Source organism: Diorhabda carinulata, chromosome X (genome assembly GCF_026250575.1).
Source record: "Diorhabda carinulata isolate Delta chromosome X, icDioCari1.1, whole genome shotgun sequence".
Lineage (NCBI taxonomy): Eukaryota > Metazoa > Arthropoda > Insecta > Coleoptera > Chrysomelidae > Diorhabda > Diorhabda carinulata.
In genome coordinates, this window is record NC_079472.1 from 38,509,116 (window position 1) to 38,530,055 (window position 20,940).

A 20,940-nucleotide genomic window follows, 5' to 3' on the forward strand; every position below is an offset into this window, starting at 1 on the left:
CTCAAAGGGAATTATAAAAACAAATATTGGCAAATAAGGAGATAAAATTCAGTCAATTAATTTGTATGATACATTTTTTTTAATTGATATAATTTAACTAACTTCTTTTCAATATTTTGGCTCGAAATTCTAGATTTCTCCTTAGTATTGATGAAGATACTTATATCAATCAAATAATCCACTAATTCACCAGTTAATTGATAGAAATTCAATTAATCTATATTTTTTAAGAGGAATTTTGTTTTGAATGATTTTATGGAAATGTATGGTTCCTATGGACTATAGGTTAGTTTAACTAGTTTCCATACTTTTACATACATTCTCCTCTTGGGTTCAAATCCCATTTACAAATTCTACGATTTTGTGATAAGTTTGTACCAAGTCGAAAATAATAAATAGAACAAGATGTTGAAAACCTGTTAGTGGCAAAGACTACAGACTCAGACGACAAAGAATCTGGCCAATTTTCAAAGTGGATGTATAAAATGCTGCAGAAAACATTCACACTTCAATGATAGGTCCGAAGAATTTTCTTGGAACTCTCTGAGTGCTGGATATTTGATGATAAATAAGACATTAATAGTAAATAAGTTAGTGAATATTCACAATCTTCACAAATATGTGAGTGGTTACCAACGGAAAATCCACAGTGATGTTTAGAAAAAAATATTAATAGAAGAGGTCGCACAATTTATTTGGTGGATATTGGCCAGAGCTTGTATGCTAGTCACACATGTAGAAGATAGGAAATCAGTCTTTCTTTACTTTCTGAGAAATCTTATACCCAAATTAACCAAATGCGCAGGAAACTGAAGCATCGTTTTCATCTCCATAAATAAATTAAAGTGGATTCAGTGCTGTTAATTATTAATTTGTAAAAAAGGAAATCGGCTGGATATATCACAACATGGAGACTGAAGATATTCAAATTGGAACCTAATATAGATCTCGGTGCAACTAGCATTAAGCGCAACCATCTCATATTGAAATAAAATAATAGTAAAATCTTCATTTGAATCATTTGGATTTCGAAATTTAGTTTTTCATTATATGTCAAAAATTTCCTTGAAATTATTGAGTTTCTTTAGTGTATAATTCAATTCCTTAATATTAGACATTATGTAAATGGCCCAGGGGACATAAGAGTTTTAAAGAAGCTAAGGAACGGCGTAGCGCAAAAAATTATGGGAAAAACTGATCTCAATCATCAAAGTTATTCAAATAAAGTTATATTTTCAGATAGCGCTACTTTCTGTGTCAATGGAAATCAACATAATTGAAACTATGAGTCACGTACTATTCTCCTCTAAATAAGTTACTTCTACATCCAATAATCGCGAAAGATGTAAGGGCTGGAATAGCAGGTAATACAATAATTGGTGCATTTTCATTGAATGAAACTTAAATTATCCGATGTATCAAAATTTATTGGTGAATATGCCCAAGTTAACTCGATTATTTCTGAGTATTTATATTCAATTTTGCTTTTCACAATATTTGAAACAATAACAATCTCTCAAACTAAAATATTGACCAATTGTCGACATCAATAATTAATCCCATATTTGCGTGATCTATCAAACTATTGAACTGTAGTTACTGAGAAAAAACCAAGACTAGTATCTCTATAATACATCATCCAAAGGCCCATCCAAGACTTCCTCAACTTTCTAAACGAAATATACGACATTTTCAATTACCTGTTAATTACCTCATTGCAGTTGTTTATAAATGAATGATTATTTTTTCAAATGTTAACCTATCACGAAAATATACCATATTTTGCCCACGCATTGTCATATATTCTTTTCCAACTTCGGTTAAATCTCTTCTAGTATTTATGTAATTGGTAATTAAATGTTATGTAGTAATGTCATGTTATTTGCACAAACACGCTAGCCAAGTATTCCGTGACAAAGCGTCTTTCCACACTTAAAATTAATTTGTGATTATGTTATAACATGTGAATGTTAAATAATTCCTTATGTTATTTTTGCGGTAATTTAGAAATGACACGGAATAAACTGAAACCGGAAAATTTTGCTTTGAAATATGTTGTCACTTTCAGCAATCGTATGAATATTCATGTTACAATGTTTCAAAGACAACTTACTTTTGAAAATTTTTTTAGTTTTTTTCGTATGATTCCGTATACCACTCACCTCATATCCTGATGAAATTCCACATTCATAAATCACATGAAATGAGGAAGTGAGTGACCAAATTTGCTCCAGCGGAAACGCCTATATTTCAAAATATGGAAGTTCGAATTTGAAGTATTTTACTGGAGCAAATGGATAATGGGCCTTCATTTTGGGAGGTTTTTAAGTAGAAAAGATGTCGGCCACATTTTCACACCATAACGCAGTTTCCCGGTGACAGCATAAGTAATATTGACATAATAATTGTAACTATTATTAATAGAATAGGGAAAGACAATTTTGAGGATTCAAAAAATGTTTAAATCCGTTCAGTCAACCCGGAGTAATTTATGTTTAAAGGAAAATGCTTAAAATTTACACATTTCTCAGGATATCTCGTAATACGAAAAACATATCGACATGCGGTTTTAGCTATTCTGTTTGGTCTACTTTTATAATCCTTGATCAAAACCTTTTGTTTCCATTCAAAATTTAATAAATAGCGCCCTCTAGCGTATACGTTATTCATTAGGTTGTTTCGAAATTATAACTCTTACATTGGTAGAAAGGAGTTCTCTTCAAAAAGACTGAGTTTGCATAGATAGGTTAAGTAGAATTGGCGTTTTTTCATAATAAAGTTCCCGCTTCCCCCCACCTCTAATTTGAAGATATAGACTAAAACTTATCAGATTAGATATACGGGTGATTCCGTTCTAACTGTGATTTTTTGTATTCAAAATTTCAAGATTTTAAAATTTAACTTTTCTAACTTTTTTATGCATATTATTCACCTATTTTACTGTAAAAATAAAACTCTAAGAGGAATTTACTACAACTTCAAAGTATCACGAGCAAGACACAAATGTCGGATTTTGAGTTCCACGGTACTGACTCATTTATCCACGGTACTGACATGGTAACTTAAGATATTAAACAACAAGTGCATCAATTTTCCTCAGTTTGATCATAAACATTAGAATTTATAAGGTAATTAGTTTAAATCATTTGTTACGACAAAAAAAATTAATAATTTATCGGTAAATTCTAGGAATGGACATGACACGGTACTGACATGGTAACTTAAGATATTAAACAACAAGTGCATCAATTTTCCTCAGTTTGATCATAAACATTAGAATTTATAAGGTAATTAGTTTAAATCATTTGTTACGACAAAAAAAATTAATAATTTATCGGTAAATTCTAGGAATGGACATGACACGGTACTGACATTCAAGTGATGTAGTATAAGTTTTCTTTAAGTGGCAAGTTATATTGTATAAAAATAATGTTTAAATATCTTAAGAATTATTCAATTAACACAAAATTTTTATTAATTGATTATTAATTAATGACTAGTACAAAAAAACAATACAGCACATCTTAATTAGGCAAATATTGTAAATTACTCATTTTATAATTTTTGGTTTTTTAAATACGCCCTCTAGCAGTGGACCTACAACTCTGTAAATAATTTCTAGGTTTTTCTCGAGGTCACATTTGTTATAAATTTTTTTTTCCCGAAGCTGTACTATAAACGGTTCCCGAGATATGGCCGAGAGCCATTCTTATTGAGACACCCGGTACAATCCATCTCAAAATTTTAATTTTATAAACTCAATTTACTAAAAAAAAAACAATATTTTCACTAATCATTCTTAATTCATTCAATAAATCAACGTTAATTGTACAAGATATTTAATTTATTTGTATAAATTGTTACCTTAAAGTTTATTTACCTTGTATTACCCTTACATTAAGTTTTTGAAAATTAGTAACCATACATGATATTTACATCTTACTCTAATATTTTAATTGATATTGGATTTATGGGTTACCTTATGGAAATACTGTATTTTTATGTAAAATGTGCATTAGATTATCAACGAGCTTTATCAGTATTTAACATCTGTGTAAACAGAAACTTTCACAGCGCTATTGGTATTATGTAATACCTTCATTGGATGATGAAGATAACAATTATTGTATTAATTGGAATACGGAAGGGCTGAATGCAAAATTTTACGGGGTGAAGTGAAAAAATATTGAGAATAATTATTTTCGAACCAAAGTAAAAAAATTATTCCAAATTATAAATGATCTCCTCCTGAATTACTGCCCTAACTAGCAATAGCCTCACTTATCTGTGAGTAAAGGAATTTCTGAGGCTTTATTGGAGATTATTTCATTGTGGTTTTCTTAATGTTGAGTATCAAGGAATTTTGGTTCATTTTTCACTTTAGGGATAAGAAAAAAGCGGTAGACTCCCGTATCTTGCCGGTGACGGCTGGTGGTAGAGTTTGTTATGTAAGATAGGGTGGAGGTGGGGACTCTAAATGAGAAATATGAAATTACGAAATAGCTGGCGGTACATTATCTATACGTATGATACTCCAGTGCCTCATGACCCCACAGAAAAGGTCCAATTGTATGCGAACGATACCGCACTCATCGCTTCCGCCCAAGACATGCTCTCTCAACATTTAATACCAAAATCCTCTGAATCAATTCTCGGATTGGTGCAGGAAATGGAGGGTGACTTTCAACTCCTAAAAGACTCAAGCCATCGTCTTTAAACATAGAATAGAATGCGCAAACATATTCAATAACAAAACTTCTAGTTTAGACTTTGAAGAGAGGGTTTCGTTATCATCATTGACTGGCATTTCAATAGCAAGGATTTATAAACCTTCTCTATCAGAGTTATATCGATAGATTTAATGGTAATGTAATCCTTAAGCTCTTAAGAATCTGCTGAAATTCTTTGTACGGATCATGAATAATCAATTGTAAAATTATCCAATTCATGCACATATTCAGTTGATCTAAAAGTCAAAATATGTCCCTTAACGTCCCTTTTTACATCGCTCATACCACTGATATAAAGTATTCGAGGCTATTATTACTATAAATACATTTTGGTACATTTTTATCGAACTTGAAAGAAAACTTGATATAAATGCGATGTTCAAGATAAATTTTTTACTACATAGAAAAATAACATATTGTCAATGTAGAAAAGGTTGAAACTCATCACTGGCTATCCTTTGTCCCATCTTATGAGGGGATGAAGAATACTAGTGGAAATAGATGGACTGTGAGGATTTGCTTTCATGAAAATTCCGTCGTTTCATATTTTTATTATACCTCGTTTGCTTTGGTGAATTTCAAAACTACTTCAACAATGAAATGCATTAGTATTTTTCAATATAGTCGATGACCTAGAGAGCATTTAGCAATATTTAAGTCTACAAAGTATACTGCAGCCTCAACATATCTGGATTTTTCAAATAAATTCAAACTGAGAACAGTAGTTACCCAGAGAGAACAATGAAAGTCACTTTGAATTTGAAATATGTTGTGAACTTAGATGGTTAGACCCTACTAAATATTTATTTATTTTGTATTGGACCAATACGATCACACCCGATTCTAAATGTGTTGAAGCGGTAAAGGTTCTTTTCCATCAAATATAATCATCAAGCAAACTTGTGTGAAATATACAAATACTAATGAACAAAAAAAAATAACATCAAATTATTATTTGTTAGTATTAAGAAAAAGTGATTCTAAACAATTTCTTTTGTATTTTTCAGAGAATTGAGAAGCTGTAATTTTAGATCCAAGTTTTATGTGACTTCACACTGGAGCATCGGCATCAGCCGAGTGAAATTTTCAATTAATTTTCAATGAGGGTCACGTTATTTCAATTAATTGAGAAATTTCTTTCTTCCTCCTTCACTTTTGAGTCGTCGTAAAGAGCATGAACTCAAAATGGAAATAATTTCATTTATATTTGAGAGGAAACAAACAAATAATGGAGTAAATTTATAATACTTTATTTCGATACGATTAATTGAAAATTGAGGATGTGATATTAAGTCTGAAGACATTTTCAAACTAACTTACTTTGTGATAAGGCAAATTTACCAAATTGATGTAGAATAGTATAATTGTTTCATAGTGATAGAAAATCATTTTCCTCGTCACTCGAAACTAATCTAAATATATCTTTTCCAAAATCATTTAAATTTTGTTATTCTATTATGAGTGTTTCTGAAACTAAACGAATTTCAGATTGTTAATAGATTTTATGGTTAAGTAAGTACTTATAGACATTACCATCGATACTTTTCAAGTGATAAATATGGAATAAACTGAAAAATGCATCTATATTTCGATAAAAAAAAATCGTTGTGATAGATTCGGAAACTCTAACAATTCTTATAACCATTTTGATATTTCTGATGAATCTCTATCACAGAAGAGATACAAAAAAAACATTATTAGTAATAAAACTGTGTGTGAAAGGAGTGGAGGTATTTTTAAAACAAAATCGAAGTCACTTCCAACAGAAATATACGAAGTTTATTTGATAGTATGACTGTCCTCTTGTATCAATAAAAAACATGAAAGATTCCAATGAAATCGGATTTCCGGCTCTGCTGTTGTCGCATTTTGAATATAAAGTGATTGGACAGCATATTACAATGCAGTCAAGTCGAAGATCTATGTTTAAGTTACTTTTAATAATTTAATAAATTGCAGTAATCTAAATACTGTACCTTTACTGGCTCCGTCCGGTCCCCGAAGTATAGTACACTCCTCTATAGTTCCAAAAGGTGCAAAAAGTTGTCTAACATCTTCTTCAGTTTGTTGCTTACTAAGCATACCCACGAACAGCTTACGATCTGTGATCACAAACAGAATTTGAATTAATTAAGCACATTTTAAGCGCTTACATTTTTTTCTTACACTTATTGATACTTTCACACTATGCAACAAATATCATTTCCATTTACACATGATAAATCACAAAATCATGTTTTTCACAATCACAAAGAATATAATAATAAAATTGTTTTCATTATATTTTATAATATTAGAAGCATAGTGTAAACGATCCTTCACAATATCTATACGAAATTTTTGGTGCAATTCCACTTAAGACCGCTAATTTTGACACTCAAGGTACGAGCTGTGGAGCTAGCAAGGTGAAGAAAGAATTTTGGAGAAGTTAAAATTACTATTCATATATTATACAAGGAATTATTACTGAAGTATTCATTTATTTATCAATTTGTTTTCCAAAATTCTTGCTTTTATTCAGGAGCTAATGTTGAGTGAGGATATTGAGGTTGAGGCGTACACAAAGGACAGATTGGAAAATATAGTACATAGTAGTCTGTAAGTCGAAATAATTGTCTGTCGGTTTGTTGAGCATGGATACTGATACTGAACACACTATTTATTACTCTCACTACACCAGCATTCTCAAATACACTGTATGACTTGGTTATGAAAACGCGCGTCAGACTGTGAAATTGTAAGTTTATTATTCACTATTTTCCAACTTCATATTCTACGGGTATCAAATGGGAGGTGATGAATTTGTAGAATAATAGCTTATTCACTGAAAGAATCAATATCTACTGAGTTCTTAAGAAACTTCAACTTTTAATAGTATATTATACTTCGAGTGACCATTTTGATTCTCCAATTTTTTCTAGGTCAACTGCTGTTAATAAAAATGGAGTTCATGACAAGAGTGTTTTTATTCTTGTTGTTCTGGAAACATTGAATACGATATATATATATATATATATATATATATATATATATATATATATATATATAAATGACTGTACATTCATAATTGCAATAGAATTTCAAAGCAAAAATAGTTTTTTAATTTACGAATATATGAATTAAATGTTAATCCCAAGTAAAAACGTTGAGGTTTTTACAGGGTATTAACCAATCTCGCTTTCAGGGAAGGTAAAAGTACTTCTACTGACACTGTCAATAGCATGATGAAAATCCAGCTCTGGGATTAACGAATGGATTAAAAAATGTCATGTTTCACTAACGTTTGCAAAAAGATCCTAAGAAGCAACGTTTTGAAGTAAGTATTGTTCATAAATTTCATGAGCCCACGTGGAATTTCTTGATATTCAATTGATATTCTTGATATTTCTTCCATATTCAATGTCTGAGGAAAACCTCATATAGTTGGAGCTAAACGTTATCAAACTGGATCATAATTTCAATATCTTAGTAGCATCGTAGACACAAAATTCTGGACAAAATATTTATCAAATCAAAAAGTTTGTTTCGAAAAAAAACTCTATTTTCTCTATTAAAACAACACTACTAAATAATTATGATTCACAACATTTTATATATTATCTATTATCTACCTCCTGTAGAATGTTTTTAACATGAACTTAAATTAAGATATAGGGGTCAATCATCCCCTGTAATAATGCCAAGAAAAGAGTAGAGAACATTTTAATCATACGCCACGTGAATTCGCCTGTCAATAACTCTAAAAAGGTATATGTGACTTTATTTCCAGAGTTTTTCTCATTTACGCATACAAAAATTATGGTGAGATACTATTTTCAAAAGCTTTTTAATAACCTACATACTTTTGCAAGGAGTTGATACAGAAAGTTTCATTTTATTAGCAACAAATAAATCCACAGTAAAATCAAATCTAGTGTTCTAGTGTTCGTTCTCTCCAAATGAACAATAAAAATTTTATTCCAAACTTTAATAATTTGGTAAGAAACTATCAGAGGGTTCACAAAATTTTACCTGATAACTAAAAGTTCAAAGGAAAGACGTTATACATAAGTTATGTAGGAATTATAAACAGTTAAATTGGTCTTGGTTATTGAATAAGTTTTGAGTATAGTTCGTTTTTGTATGAATAAAAAGTAACCGACACTGATTGTTAGGTCACCATCCCAAAAACTCATGCAGCTATTAATACTTTGTTGTTAGTTATTTAAAGAAAAATGTTTAATCAGGAAAAACTAACAGTGGAAGAAAATTTATTCATGATATGGGAATGGTTTTGATTGAAACTTCAGAAACCACAAAGACTTCTGCAAACCAAGTTACGGATGTTCGAAATACGGCAGCAGATGAGATCGAATCACTAAGTACGCTTGCAAAGCGATATGGAATACTAATATGCTCAGTTCTTCTATAACCAATATAGTTATTTCAACCAATTTGGATATCAAGAAAACTAATTATAGTTAGTTATTTCTATTACTTGTTTGCTTTTTATTTCACTAGGACGTCGAATGAAGGCGCCAAGTGTTTATTGGTTTCTTGGGATAAGCTAATAGTGGGAGAGCTGACACCTCAGTGGATACAGGGAGTAGTTCCGAGGGGTGAAAGTGGTCAATTTTTTGGGAAAAATAAACGAACAATAGTACTTGACATAAATACATACAAAAACAATCAGTGATATGTCAGCATTTTTGACTACGGAATGGTTGATCCCGTAGTAGTCTAAATCCACAAGGTCTGACACCCTGATGGATACAGACAGCTGTTATGCGGGGTCAAACGTCTCACTATCTAGAGCAATGACACCAAATGAATGTTTTACGATAGACAGATTCCATATCAGTGATCATTGTGAAATCTGGCTCTAGCTCTTAGACTATAAAGGAGATTGTCTTTTTGAGTGTAAGTTTTACAATGCCCAAGAGCATTCAAACTATTCCCAATAACCAACAAATTCATCTCATTTTTATTGTGTTGACGATGAGTCTCAACATAGTTCATGTTGAGAATTCTATCCACGTAGTTTACGCAAGATTGAATTACACATTTGCCTCGTTGCAGTGTTTTCCACATAAATCTACAAGTAACGCACAGACGCCAGAATGGCATTTTCCATTGTGAGGTTGTTTTTTCTGATACCAGTTTTCCATATGTGAAAAATGTCAAAGCCACAATCCCGAGTTACTAAAAGATAATCCCACAATTCTGCAAACCAGGAATGTAGTGGTCTCTTTTCTGTCATTACTGACGGAGGTTGAAAAATTAACCAAAATATTCAAGTTTGATAAATTCGTCATTATTATAGTCATTATAATAAATAAAACGTTAGTTGTAAAATACATTGAACTCAAAGTGATAGTTTTCACATGCTCCCAATCGAACCCATGATTTAATCCGATTATTTGGTTGCGAATTACTACATAATTTTTCCCATGGTTCCGATCTGGCACCAAAGAAAAACAACACTGCCAAGTGCCAAAACAATGATGTGGATAGCTGTTATGGTGCGGTTATCAAAACAAATGGCAAGTTCTTAGAAAACAGAATTCAAGAGATATTGGACGATGTAAGAAATTTCTCACTTTTGTTGGAAATTATATTGAAACCTAACTTGAAGTACAGGTTTTCATGTGAAATGGAATTATTTAAAAAATTCGGCTCATTTTCGGCTTTGCTTCATCTGCTGGTGATATGAGAGGTGGAAATGTTTTTTCGGAAAGTTGCTTAGCTGCTGGGTGAAATGGTTTTGCAAGTGTTTTTTTTAATTACCAGTATTTGCGAAAATCTATAAATTGAGTACCTTGTCTTAATGCTTAAGCTATTTGATTTGCGAACGTTTCTGATAGAGAATCTAGGCTATGAATTTCTACTTCTAGTTAATTTCGATAAAAGATACTTATTTCCAAAAATATAGTGTATTCTCATAGGATAGTTCCAAAATTGTGACTGGTCTCTTTTGATGACTGGTTCATGAACGCTTTTGAAAATCAAGTTGACTAGCTTCTACCCGCGGCTTCGCTCGCATCGAATCAATTAAATAAGTATCAGAAATCATTATAATAGAAAAGAACGAACTCTGTAGCTATATTAGAACCTGAGATATAGATCTTTGAACGTAGAAAATTGCCAAAAACCTAGAAAAATCCATAACTCCACATTGAATGTCCACGCCTAACTCCTCTCCAACTCAAACGATTTAAGTGTTCAAAAACTCAAAACAAAGAGGGTGTTTCAGCGAGTGTTCATAAACTAAAACGAAGTCTCTCTTGAATAGAACCTGAGATATTGAGAATAGAACGTGTGTATGTGAAAAACTCCCATAAGTAATGTACAGGGGGAAATCGCATTTGAGTATAACTTGAGAATGGTGAAAATTAGATGAAATCCGATGATTGATGGCTGATCTGTGCATCAATACTTTTCATTTAAAAAAAAATTAAGCAAATCGGTTGGGTAGAACGCCTGAACGGACTCGGAATGGAAATCATCAATTTTTTTAATATATAAAATGATATTATCTGTCTTATGGATCTATTTATATACATTAAAGCCTATTATTTATTTAAAAAATTTTTCCATGAAAATTCAATTATTTTATCATGAATGAATTCATCTATTGCGCGTATATTTTGTTTAAAATAAGTTGACTTGAATTTATACAAAAATTCAATGTGACTCTTCTATTCAAAATTGAAAACATTGCAAAAGAAATGCTGAACACCGCTTTCTTTTCAATATCTATGAATTGGCTTACAAATGAGCCCTGTCAATTTCTTAGAAACTTTATTGTAATGTTAGAATAGTCATGGATTCTTGCCGTTCGGTGAAAATGCTGACATCAGAAAAACGAACCAAAGGAACAAATTAATGAAAAGTGATTGAAAACGGACGAGCCAATCAACCTCTAGAGATCGATTCCATGATTTGATTGGTGCTTTTGGGATGTATTTTCATTGATTTTCATTTTAATAATATTGTAGTTTTGTGGCTTGTTTTTCGCAGAATGACTCTTACAGTCATAACATTTCTTATTACATAAAGAGTATATCAATAATTTTTCAATGATTATATTGTTGACTTGAATATACAGGATACAACTATTAATCGAGAATGTTCCTTGATATAGTTATCTAATATACATGAGAAATAAACTGACTGTTAACAGAATTTTTCTGAATGTATGTACGTCAGTGAAATAGCGAAAGCTAGGGTGTGGGGTGATTTTCATATATATTATATTGTTGAAAAAACACAATTAGGATTTCGGGTTTAGCTATTGAATGATAAATTTTATTTTAAGCTGTAATATTTAACTTTTTAACGTTTTTTTTCCACAAGTTCCGCTAATCCACTAATTTCATTTCAAGTTGAGAATAAGTGGAAGTAGCTGGAAACCATCTTATATTGAATATGCTGAAAAATTTATTATTGGATACAATTTGTACCAATTTCACATTATTAATATCTATGTCATGATTATGACTAACATTGGACTGTGTAAAGCTCCATTTTTTCTTCCAAGCTTTATTTAAATTAGCTAGATCAGTGATTTCCAACCTTTTTTAGGCCATGCCTTTCTTAAATTCTTTTGCCGCCCCATGTCTAAGTAAAATCCTTGCGCTTGATGTACAAAGATTTTATGTTAGGTTCCAATTTGGTTAGTTTCAGTCCTAAGTCACTTCGTTCTGTTATATTCAGACGAATATTTTTTTCTAGTGAATAATTTGAAGAACTAAATCTACATTCAGCTCAATACGAAGAACGGTAACAGTAGTTTGTGATATCTGTTTTCTCACAAAGCCATGCCTTCGCTCCTTTTATATTAAATAAAGTTTCAAATGACTCATTATTTTGCATTTCTGTTATCCTTGATACTGCATATTTGGAATATCCAAGAAATCCACGAATGTTGGCTGCAATATAACTGTGAGCTTCTTTTTTTGCTAAGCATCATCGGACTACAGATTCTTCACAAGTCACCTCAGTTGTTGTTTAGGGATATTTTGAAGCGTTCGGCGGTTAACATGGAGCCTGCGGCCTGCCGCCTGCCGCAGGGAAGTTAACTCGACGATGCCAAAAGCCAGGTTGATACTTTGGTCTCGTCAAACGAATTTATAATAATCATTGATGGCAATTATTTGAAAATTTACTTTTTTCTTTCAAGCATTGTATTTAAATAGCCCAGATCAAAAGGGTTAATCTCGTATCGTGTCCATGTTCAAATTGTATCTCTTTACTATCAAACTGCTCCCCGGCCCCACGTTGGAAAACACGGAGCTAGGTGCTCTTTAAACCGAACAATAATAAACCCCTTAGTCTGTCCAACACAGTTCTTGTCACAATCATTACAGCTAATTTAATAAATACCACTCTTTTCCAAATTCATTACTTCATCCTTGAGATTAGCCAATAATTATTTTAATTCATTATTTCATATTTCAGTCTACTGTCACTTCAATTTGCTAATATACATATAAGAATTTTTTGTTTCAATGCACTGTGATCAATGTAGTTGACAAAATATTAACAAATCGCTGGAAATCTTACCTTATGTTCCGAGATTTACTTGGGAATGGAGAAAAGTATATTTGTTTTTGAGCCATTTTCCTATCAAATTTATTTGGTAACCGTTAAAAAAATTATCCATAAAAACGATTTTTACAAAAAAGACGAAGAATTCAGAAGCCTGCAATTTTGTCAAGATAACCCTGCATTTATTACCAATAAAAATCAAAATTGAGACGCCCTCTTATGGGTAGATCCTATTAACAAAATCTGGCACAACGTAGTTGGGCCGCATTAAACGAAATTACTCGTTTTATGGCAACTTACACTCAGACTACTCTATAAAATCACGGCGTCGCGACGTAAGGTTTTGTGGGAAACATTTTAACTCTTTTGAATCAATCGTCGCAATTGAGGTTTATAATTCACACAAATAATTAACCCTCACATTGTGGAACAAAATTATTAGGGGTTGTGAATATAATAATCAATATATTTATACATTTTTCGAAAAATTTTATATAATTACTTTCAATCCATCGGTGCAATTTGTTCATACTACATTCAACTAAATTGTGAATATCAAAACCAAATGAGAAAATTTCACAAAGAAAAATCATCTTTCGACCTCAGTATTTGTAAATATTAATAAATAATCTTAGGGAACCAATAATCTGAGCCTCTCAATACATACAGTTTTCAAATTTTGTTTCTGAATTCTATTAAAACATAACTAGGAACAAAATCCTATAATCCAATCATACAGTTATAGAAATATATTGCTGGAGTTCGATATTTCTTGAATTGAACCTAATTATTCAGGAAGTACTAGACACTTGTTCATAGTATATTTTATCATGAATAATTCAATTTGCCCTCGTTTCCAAATATACATATGTAAATCGATTACGTTTACATGAACTTCTTCTAATTTCTATTCATTAGTATAATTTTGGAATAGTTAATGGAAAAGCTTTCAATTATTCATGCAAAAAGGCTGTTGTGGTTTCGGTAGAAGAACTAATAATTTCGCGATTCATTGACAGCCTTCGGAAAGTGGACTCAGATAAGTTCTTTCATTAACAATTATACCCAGCATTAAAACTATTTTATAATAATTTTTTTGGATCAACTGAATATTGTCAACTGATGTTTTGCTTCATGAGAAAGGGAATGAAACATTCATTCAATTAATTTTCATAGAGGTAATATTTTTAAAAGATATCAAAAATATTTAACTTTCAAATTTTCTTGGATCTGTATTTGCGTGAAATATGTCGAAGGACTCTAACTATCGTTTGGAGCTCTTCTAATTTTGATACATAGGGTTGGTCGATGCAAAGTTTTTAGAAACTGATAAATCGGAAGGAAAGGAATATTCAGAAAGCAATGTACATAGAAGTCATTGAGCACTTATATATTTCATTCTTGAAGAGTGTATGAAATTTGTCGTATTTATCGATTTCTTCAAAATATTGGAAAGGTCTTTTGGCGGAAATGAAATAAAGGAACTTCATATCATTAAAAAAGTAGTTTCTGAGGAGGAATGACTGACAACTGTTACCAAATTAACGTTGTCTTCGGGAAGACCATCGAAGTGGAGGGTGGTCTTAACCTAGAATGATTTGTTTCTGCAATGTGATACCAAGAATTCATTTTGAATTAGGTTTTGATTGATAGAGGAGAGAAAAGAGTATAATTCGCTCGATTGTAAAGAAGAAAAGCAGGTGAGCTATTAGTAACTGTTTCTTTCGCAAATAAGTCCGCATTTTTTCAGCCTAGAAGTCCTCTCTCTCACTATAAAGTTATATGGAAATTGTAATTTTGAAGATATGGGTGATTCCATTATAACTGTGATATTCAATGTCCTGTATTGTTTTTTTGTACTAGTCATTAATTAATAAAAATTTTGTGTTAATTGAATAATTCTTAAGATATTTAAACATTATTTTTATACAATATAACTTGCCACTTAAAGAAAACTTATACTACATCACTTGAATGTCAGTACCGTGTCATGTCCATTCCTAGAATTTACCGATAAATTATTAATTTTTTTTGTCGTAACAAATGATTTAAACTAATTACCTTATAAATTCTAATGTTTATGATCAAACTGAGGAAAATTGATGCACTTGTTGTTTAATATCTTAAGTTACCATGTCAGTACCGTGTCATGTCCATTCCTAGAATTTACCGATAAATTATTAATTTTTTTTGTCGTAACAAATGATTTAAACTAATTACCTTATAAATTCTAATGTTTATGATCAAACTGAGGAAAATTGATGCACTTGTTGTTTAATATCTTAAGTTACCATGTCAGTACCGTGGATAAATGAGTCAGTACCGTGGAACTCAAAATCCGACATTTGTGTCTTGCTCGTGATACTTTGAAGTTGTAGTAAATTCCTCTTAGAGTTTTATTTTTACAGTAAAATAGATGAATAATATGCATAAAAAAGTTAGAAAAGTTAAATTTTAAAATCTTGAAATTTTGAATACAAAAAATCACAGTTAGAACGGAATCACCCATATATCGATAGAGATCCGGTATTTGGTTGAAAATTGAGTATGTTATTTTTCTAAAAAGGAGATATGAAAATTCTAATGCAAATATGAGAATTCTCAGTTAACGCGCGGAGGTGGTTCATTAGGATACATCTAAAAGAACCTAATTTTCTGGAACCTATCTCATATGACGGAAATTATTTGAAACTTCTACGAAATTATCTCTCCACACTACGAATAATAGAAGAAGACTGGAAAATTATGTTACTTCCACTCATTACAGTCGAATTATAAGGAGATCTGTTAATGACAACTTCACTGGTATTGGTAATAGTATTTACTACTCTTCATCATTCCTTATATCTGTTTTCATATAAATTCGATAACAGAGTTTTATAACTTTGGAAATTATCAAGTTTTTTCTGTAGAATACCACCAAGTATCAAAACTTTCATGATAGTTATATCGTCATTCTACAATAACTAGACCTGAAGAGACTTAAAATGACATTTTCATCAATTCCTGAAAGAATTACATTGACGCGTCAATTATTATGTATAATGAATAAATACCACAAGAAATGAACATCTTGGAGTACGTAATCCTGAGGATACTATGGAATTAGGACAAAATTTATTTGAAACAGAAAGCCCTATAAATATGTTACCAAGAATATTATTTTCTAGGAACTAGCTAGAAATCTTGCAAAAATTGGATAGTGCTTAAAGAAAATGACGCGATCTTGTCAAAAATGAGAATCAAGATGAAACCTAAATATGTTATAGACATAGAGGAAAGAAGTTGTTATGTGGGAAAATGCGTCAGCTCAAATTGGAAGTATAAATTGTTACATTTGAGAGCAAGATATTCCACTAGAAGCACAAGGCAACCACTATCGAGATTGTGACATGATTTATTTCCAAAAATGGGCATCACCCTCAGCAACAAGTTCATAATAGGTTTATATGAACATTCATGGCGGAGGATTCTAGCCAGAAGAGAGCAAAAAGTAGCTAAGCAGAAGAAGTGACCAAATATCGAATATAATATTAGTAATGGCTTGACATTCAATCAAGCATACGGTAAAAAATACAGAGGGACCTGCTCATTCCTCTAGTATTTCTAATTTTCCAATATATTGTACAATTCTCAAAAAATTGTTGAGAGAAAAACATGTGATTAATTCACAATGTTTATCATAAAATATGAAGCATATATTGTTTTTTGGAAATTGATCAATCGACATTTTTCTTTGCCGGAATTTTCCATTTATATCAAAAATAATTCACGATCATATGATAGATATTCCACTCAATTTTATGGAAAAAATTTAACCCTCAGAATATTTTCTTGTATATTTCTTTTATATTATAATATTTTGTTCTCACGTTTTTTGAATTTGTGGTAAAATAATTATTCTCTCATATTTTAATTGGAGAAAATATTGAATTATTCAATAAAATTTCCCTATGTATACAGGTAGTCAATTGGAAATACCCATTATATTTTTTTTATTCCACAATTTCTGTGGAGACGAATAATTATTTATCATAATCTGTACGATAAATATTAGATTATCATTAGATTGGATAACCTGCACAATGAGAGATTAATCAACACTCTTAATTTAATATTTGCGTGAATGTGACCTTCTTCTCAAATGGGCTTATTTAATTTAATTGGGAACCAGCCTATAAGTTTTTCGTCTCAAATATAAAACATGAAACGTTTTCAAATTGATTCTTAGTTTAGCTCCTTTAGCTCTGAATGTAGAATATAGTAATCGAAGTACTTCCTTTAATTCTCATGTTTCCTCATATTCCTATAGAGTATAAACTACGGGTAAAGTTTCAGATAATTTTCAAATCTTTTAAAAAGCTGGTATTAACTAACAATAATTTTAATTTATATGAAGACTACTTCATCAACAAAACTACGAATTCATAATCCTCAGTTTGATACTTATCTTTTACTTGTCTAAATAAACTATATAATCGAACTTTTACCTTCAAGATTTACGTATTAGAATCAATTGGCCTCGAAAATCTCCTAGTCTCAACTTGAATTATATCCTACTTTTTCCACATGTCTAGATATCCATTTACTCCTTTTCCTTGTCAAATTCAATTTTCTGCTAAATAAACTAGCAGATTATGCTGTGATTCATTTTATTTTCCCAACGATCTGCGAACCAGAGTTTCAAAATCAGTCGGCAAATGAAAAGAAAAGAAAAACACCTTTTTGTTGACTCTCCCCGTTTACATCTAACGACAGATCCTAGGGTTAAATCTACTTCGCAAAACTAATCTAAACTATCATCCAGGGGCATTTTAAATTTTATCTGGATTTGATCTGTACAGTCTTCTGGAACAATCTTAATAAATCACCCCAAAAGCCTACCGTATCAGATTCGCAAGTCTCGGAACAGTGGCGGACATTCCTTCGTTATATAAGGAAGTGCGGTCTTGTATTCTACCAAATAAAGTGAAAAATAACATCATATGAAGTTAAATTTCCGTAACATAATTAGAAATCCACATGAATAGATTCAGTATTACTTGGAGGACGACAACTGTATACTCTATTTATTGGAGCATAACAAAATCAATTTTTAGACATTTCCAATTAACTAATTGATTATTCAAATCTTTCTGAGCAATTATATAGGCACATTCAGCGTTTTATATGCAAAAATGATATACGTTTTTCAGCTAAGACTAAACTTTCCTCAGAAACTCATCTACCAGCAGTTTCTTCACCTTGTAAAAGAACACGTCAAATTTTATTAAATGGCGAATTTTCATTTCTAGAAAATAAAAATCCTCTGCATCAAGCTCCCAAGCCCCTAAGATTTAACGACTACACATTTTCAAATATTCTCACATTTGCAAATCCCTCCGGTGTCAGTAATCGGTGAAGACCAATAGATGGAATGGCGTATATTTTTGATTTCAATTTTCCCCACAAAAGAGCGAGAGATCCGTTGATCTGGACAGCAGCCCGATTGTACCACTTCTGCCAATTCAAAACCCTGTAAAACGTTAATGCAGAAACTGTTTTGCTATTATAGATTGAGAATACTTCGTTATTTTGTAAAGCAAAACACATACAATACTTGAAGTTCACTATCAAGATGATTCTCTTCAATTCCTCTTATTTCATGAGGGTTAAATTAATGATATATAATGACAAATATACCTGTTGACTCTACTATTCAGCATAAACGTACTTTCGTAGAAAACAAATGATGTCTTCGTCATTTAACCACTAAGTGACATTTCAGTAACTATGAATTTTGATCTAAATTAATCATCTTTCAATTGGATACAGTTTATGTTTTTACATATTTATTTTTACCGCCAAATTTTTCACAACATTCAAGTTGATCTTCAATATTATTCTCATTAAATTTGTCTCATTTTATGAGAGTGGTATTTATGAGATTTCAAAGTTTTATAAGAAATAGATGCTGGATTTAATTGTGTGGTGGACTGTCGATTCTTCTATCGATATGACCCAATACCGCCGCCTCCATAGCTTTATTTGGTATTATTTAACAGGTAGATAATATTAAATATTTTACCATAGTCTCAGCTTATCTATATTGTATAAGCTTAACGATTGCTATTTTTTACAAATGAAATATGTATTACATTTTCGTTGGTATGGACGCCATAATCTGAATTAATTTGTCTGCTATATTCTTTGAATCAAAAATAATTTGATGTCGAAACGTGGAAACTCCAAAATATAATTTTTTCTTTGCAATTTCATATAATACACAGTACAAAGTAGTATTTTTGAATACCATTTTATTTGTCCAATGCTGAAGCTGTTTGTCAAGCTCAGTTAAGGATTCCAATGTCGAATTATTCCACTATAACATTTATTTTTTTATTAAAAATAATTGGGAAATGTCAATTCCATATTTTATAATTACATAATGTACAAAATAAGAGAATGATCTAAATCTTATGAAACAGCAGTATTCTAAAGAGTAGAAGTACGGGAAACAGAAACAATTCTAAAAGAAATAAAAAGAGAGTGACTGTCCAAACAATCGATGGATGATAAATTACTGGAATGTCTATCAGTAGTGGAGGCAAGTGAATGTGTGATAATGAAATGGAGATAACAAGTAGATTTTCTGTTCTGCAGAAGGGCATCAAACTAAAAATAGTTTTAATAGTTTTAGATAACTCTCTGTATAGTATGAAGCTCATAAAATAGAGGATACGAGAAGAAACATACATTTCAAGAAGTGATTGTGTAGAAGTATTATACTTGTTGAAAAATATTTAGCTGATACTTTTATTCATAAAGAGTTTTAATGACTTTTGAGAAAATCTAGATAAAAAACAGAATTAGATTCCAATGGAGATAAAACGATGATAAAAAATACCAAATTAATGAAAGATGTGGTTTAAGTATTAACTTGTAAATATGTGCGCAGTATTCAATATCTTCTTTTGCTTCGCCACTGGGTTTGGTAGTCTGTAGTAAACTTTACGAACATCTATAAAATTGCCTCCCTATTATCTGAACCGAAATATTTTTTACATAGAACGGAAAAATTCATGAGACGTAGGGTTATGTTAGAAATCAGTGGATCGAGCCTAACAGTGCAAACTTTTTATTAGATGTTTTATCGGGAAAAAATAAAGATTCCAGTGGGTAACATAATACAGTAGGTTATGTGTTTGTCGGATTTATATGTCTGTCCCATTTGCGTTATTTACTACCGATATGGTGTACTTATGGGAAGTCAAATTGCAATTCCATTCAAATTATCCGATGAAATTTTGAAAATATTGTTTCAGTAAGAGAAACTATACAGTACAATATGTTATAGATAACTTCAAGTTTCAAAACTCGTTATACTGCAGTTGGAGAGTATTAATCTGTTATACAAAATCTTTAATAATATCGTCAAATCCAATACAAATATCACTTTGTGGAATAATAATATTCACAGCATTATGAGTTTTCAAGGATAGTCATATATCATCGGTTTTTTTGGTCGCTGAAAGGTCCATTGTTTATTTCTTATTGTTTTTTATTTAATTAAGTACCTTAGATTCTACTAACATAGATAATTTGTCATTATAGTTATGTTATGTTATTTTCTATGTTAGCGAAGAAGTTCTTTCATTCATTAATTCATTTATTCATCATGTACGAGGATTGACAAGTTTCC

The 20,940-nt window shown here is 30.9% G+C and overlaps 1 protein-coding gene across 10 annotated transcripts in view; it reads right to left on the reverse strand.

The window, feature by feature from the left end:
* Nucleotides 1-20,940, reverse strand: part of LOC130902217 (CUGBP Elav-like family member 4) — a 1,507,660-nt gene that overhangs the window by 141,133 nt on the left and 1,345,587 nt on the right. For all 10 annotated transcript variants that reach the window (XM_057814156.1, XM_057814160.1, XM_057814158.1 and 7 more), the window contains one exon: nucleotides 6,707-6,832. In XM_057814156.1, coding sequence (XP_057670139.1) covers nucleotides 6,707-6,832 — 126 coding nt within the window. The remainder of the gene's footprint in view (nucleotides 1-6,706; nucleotides 6,833-20,940) is intronic.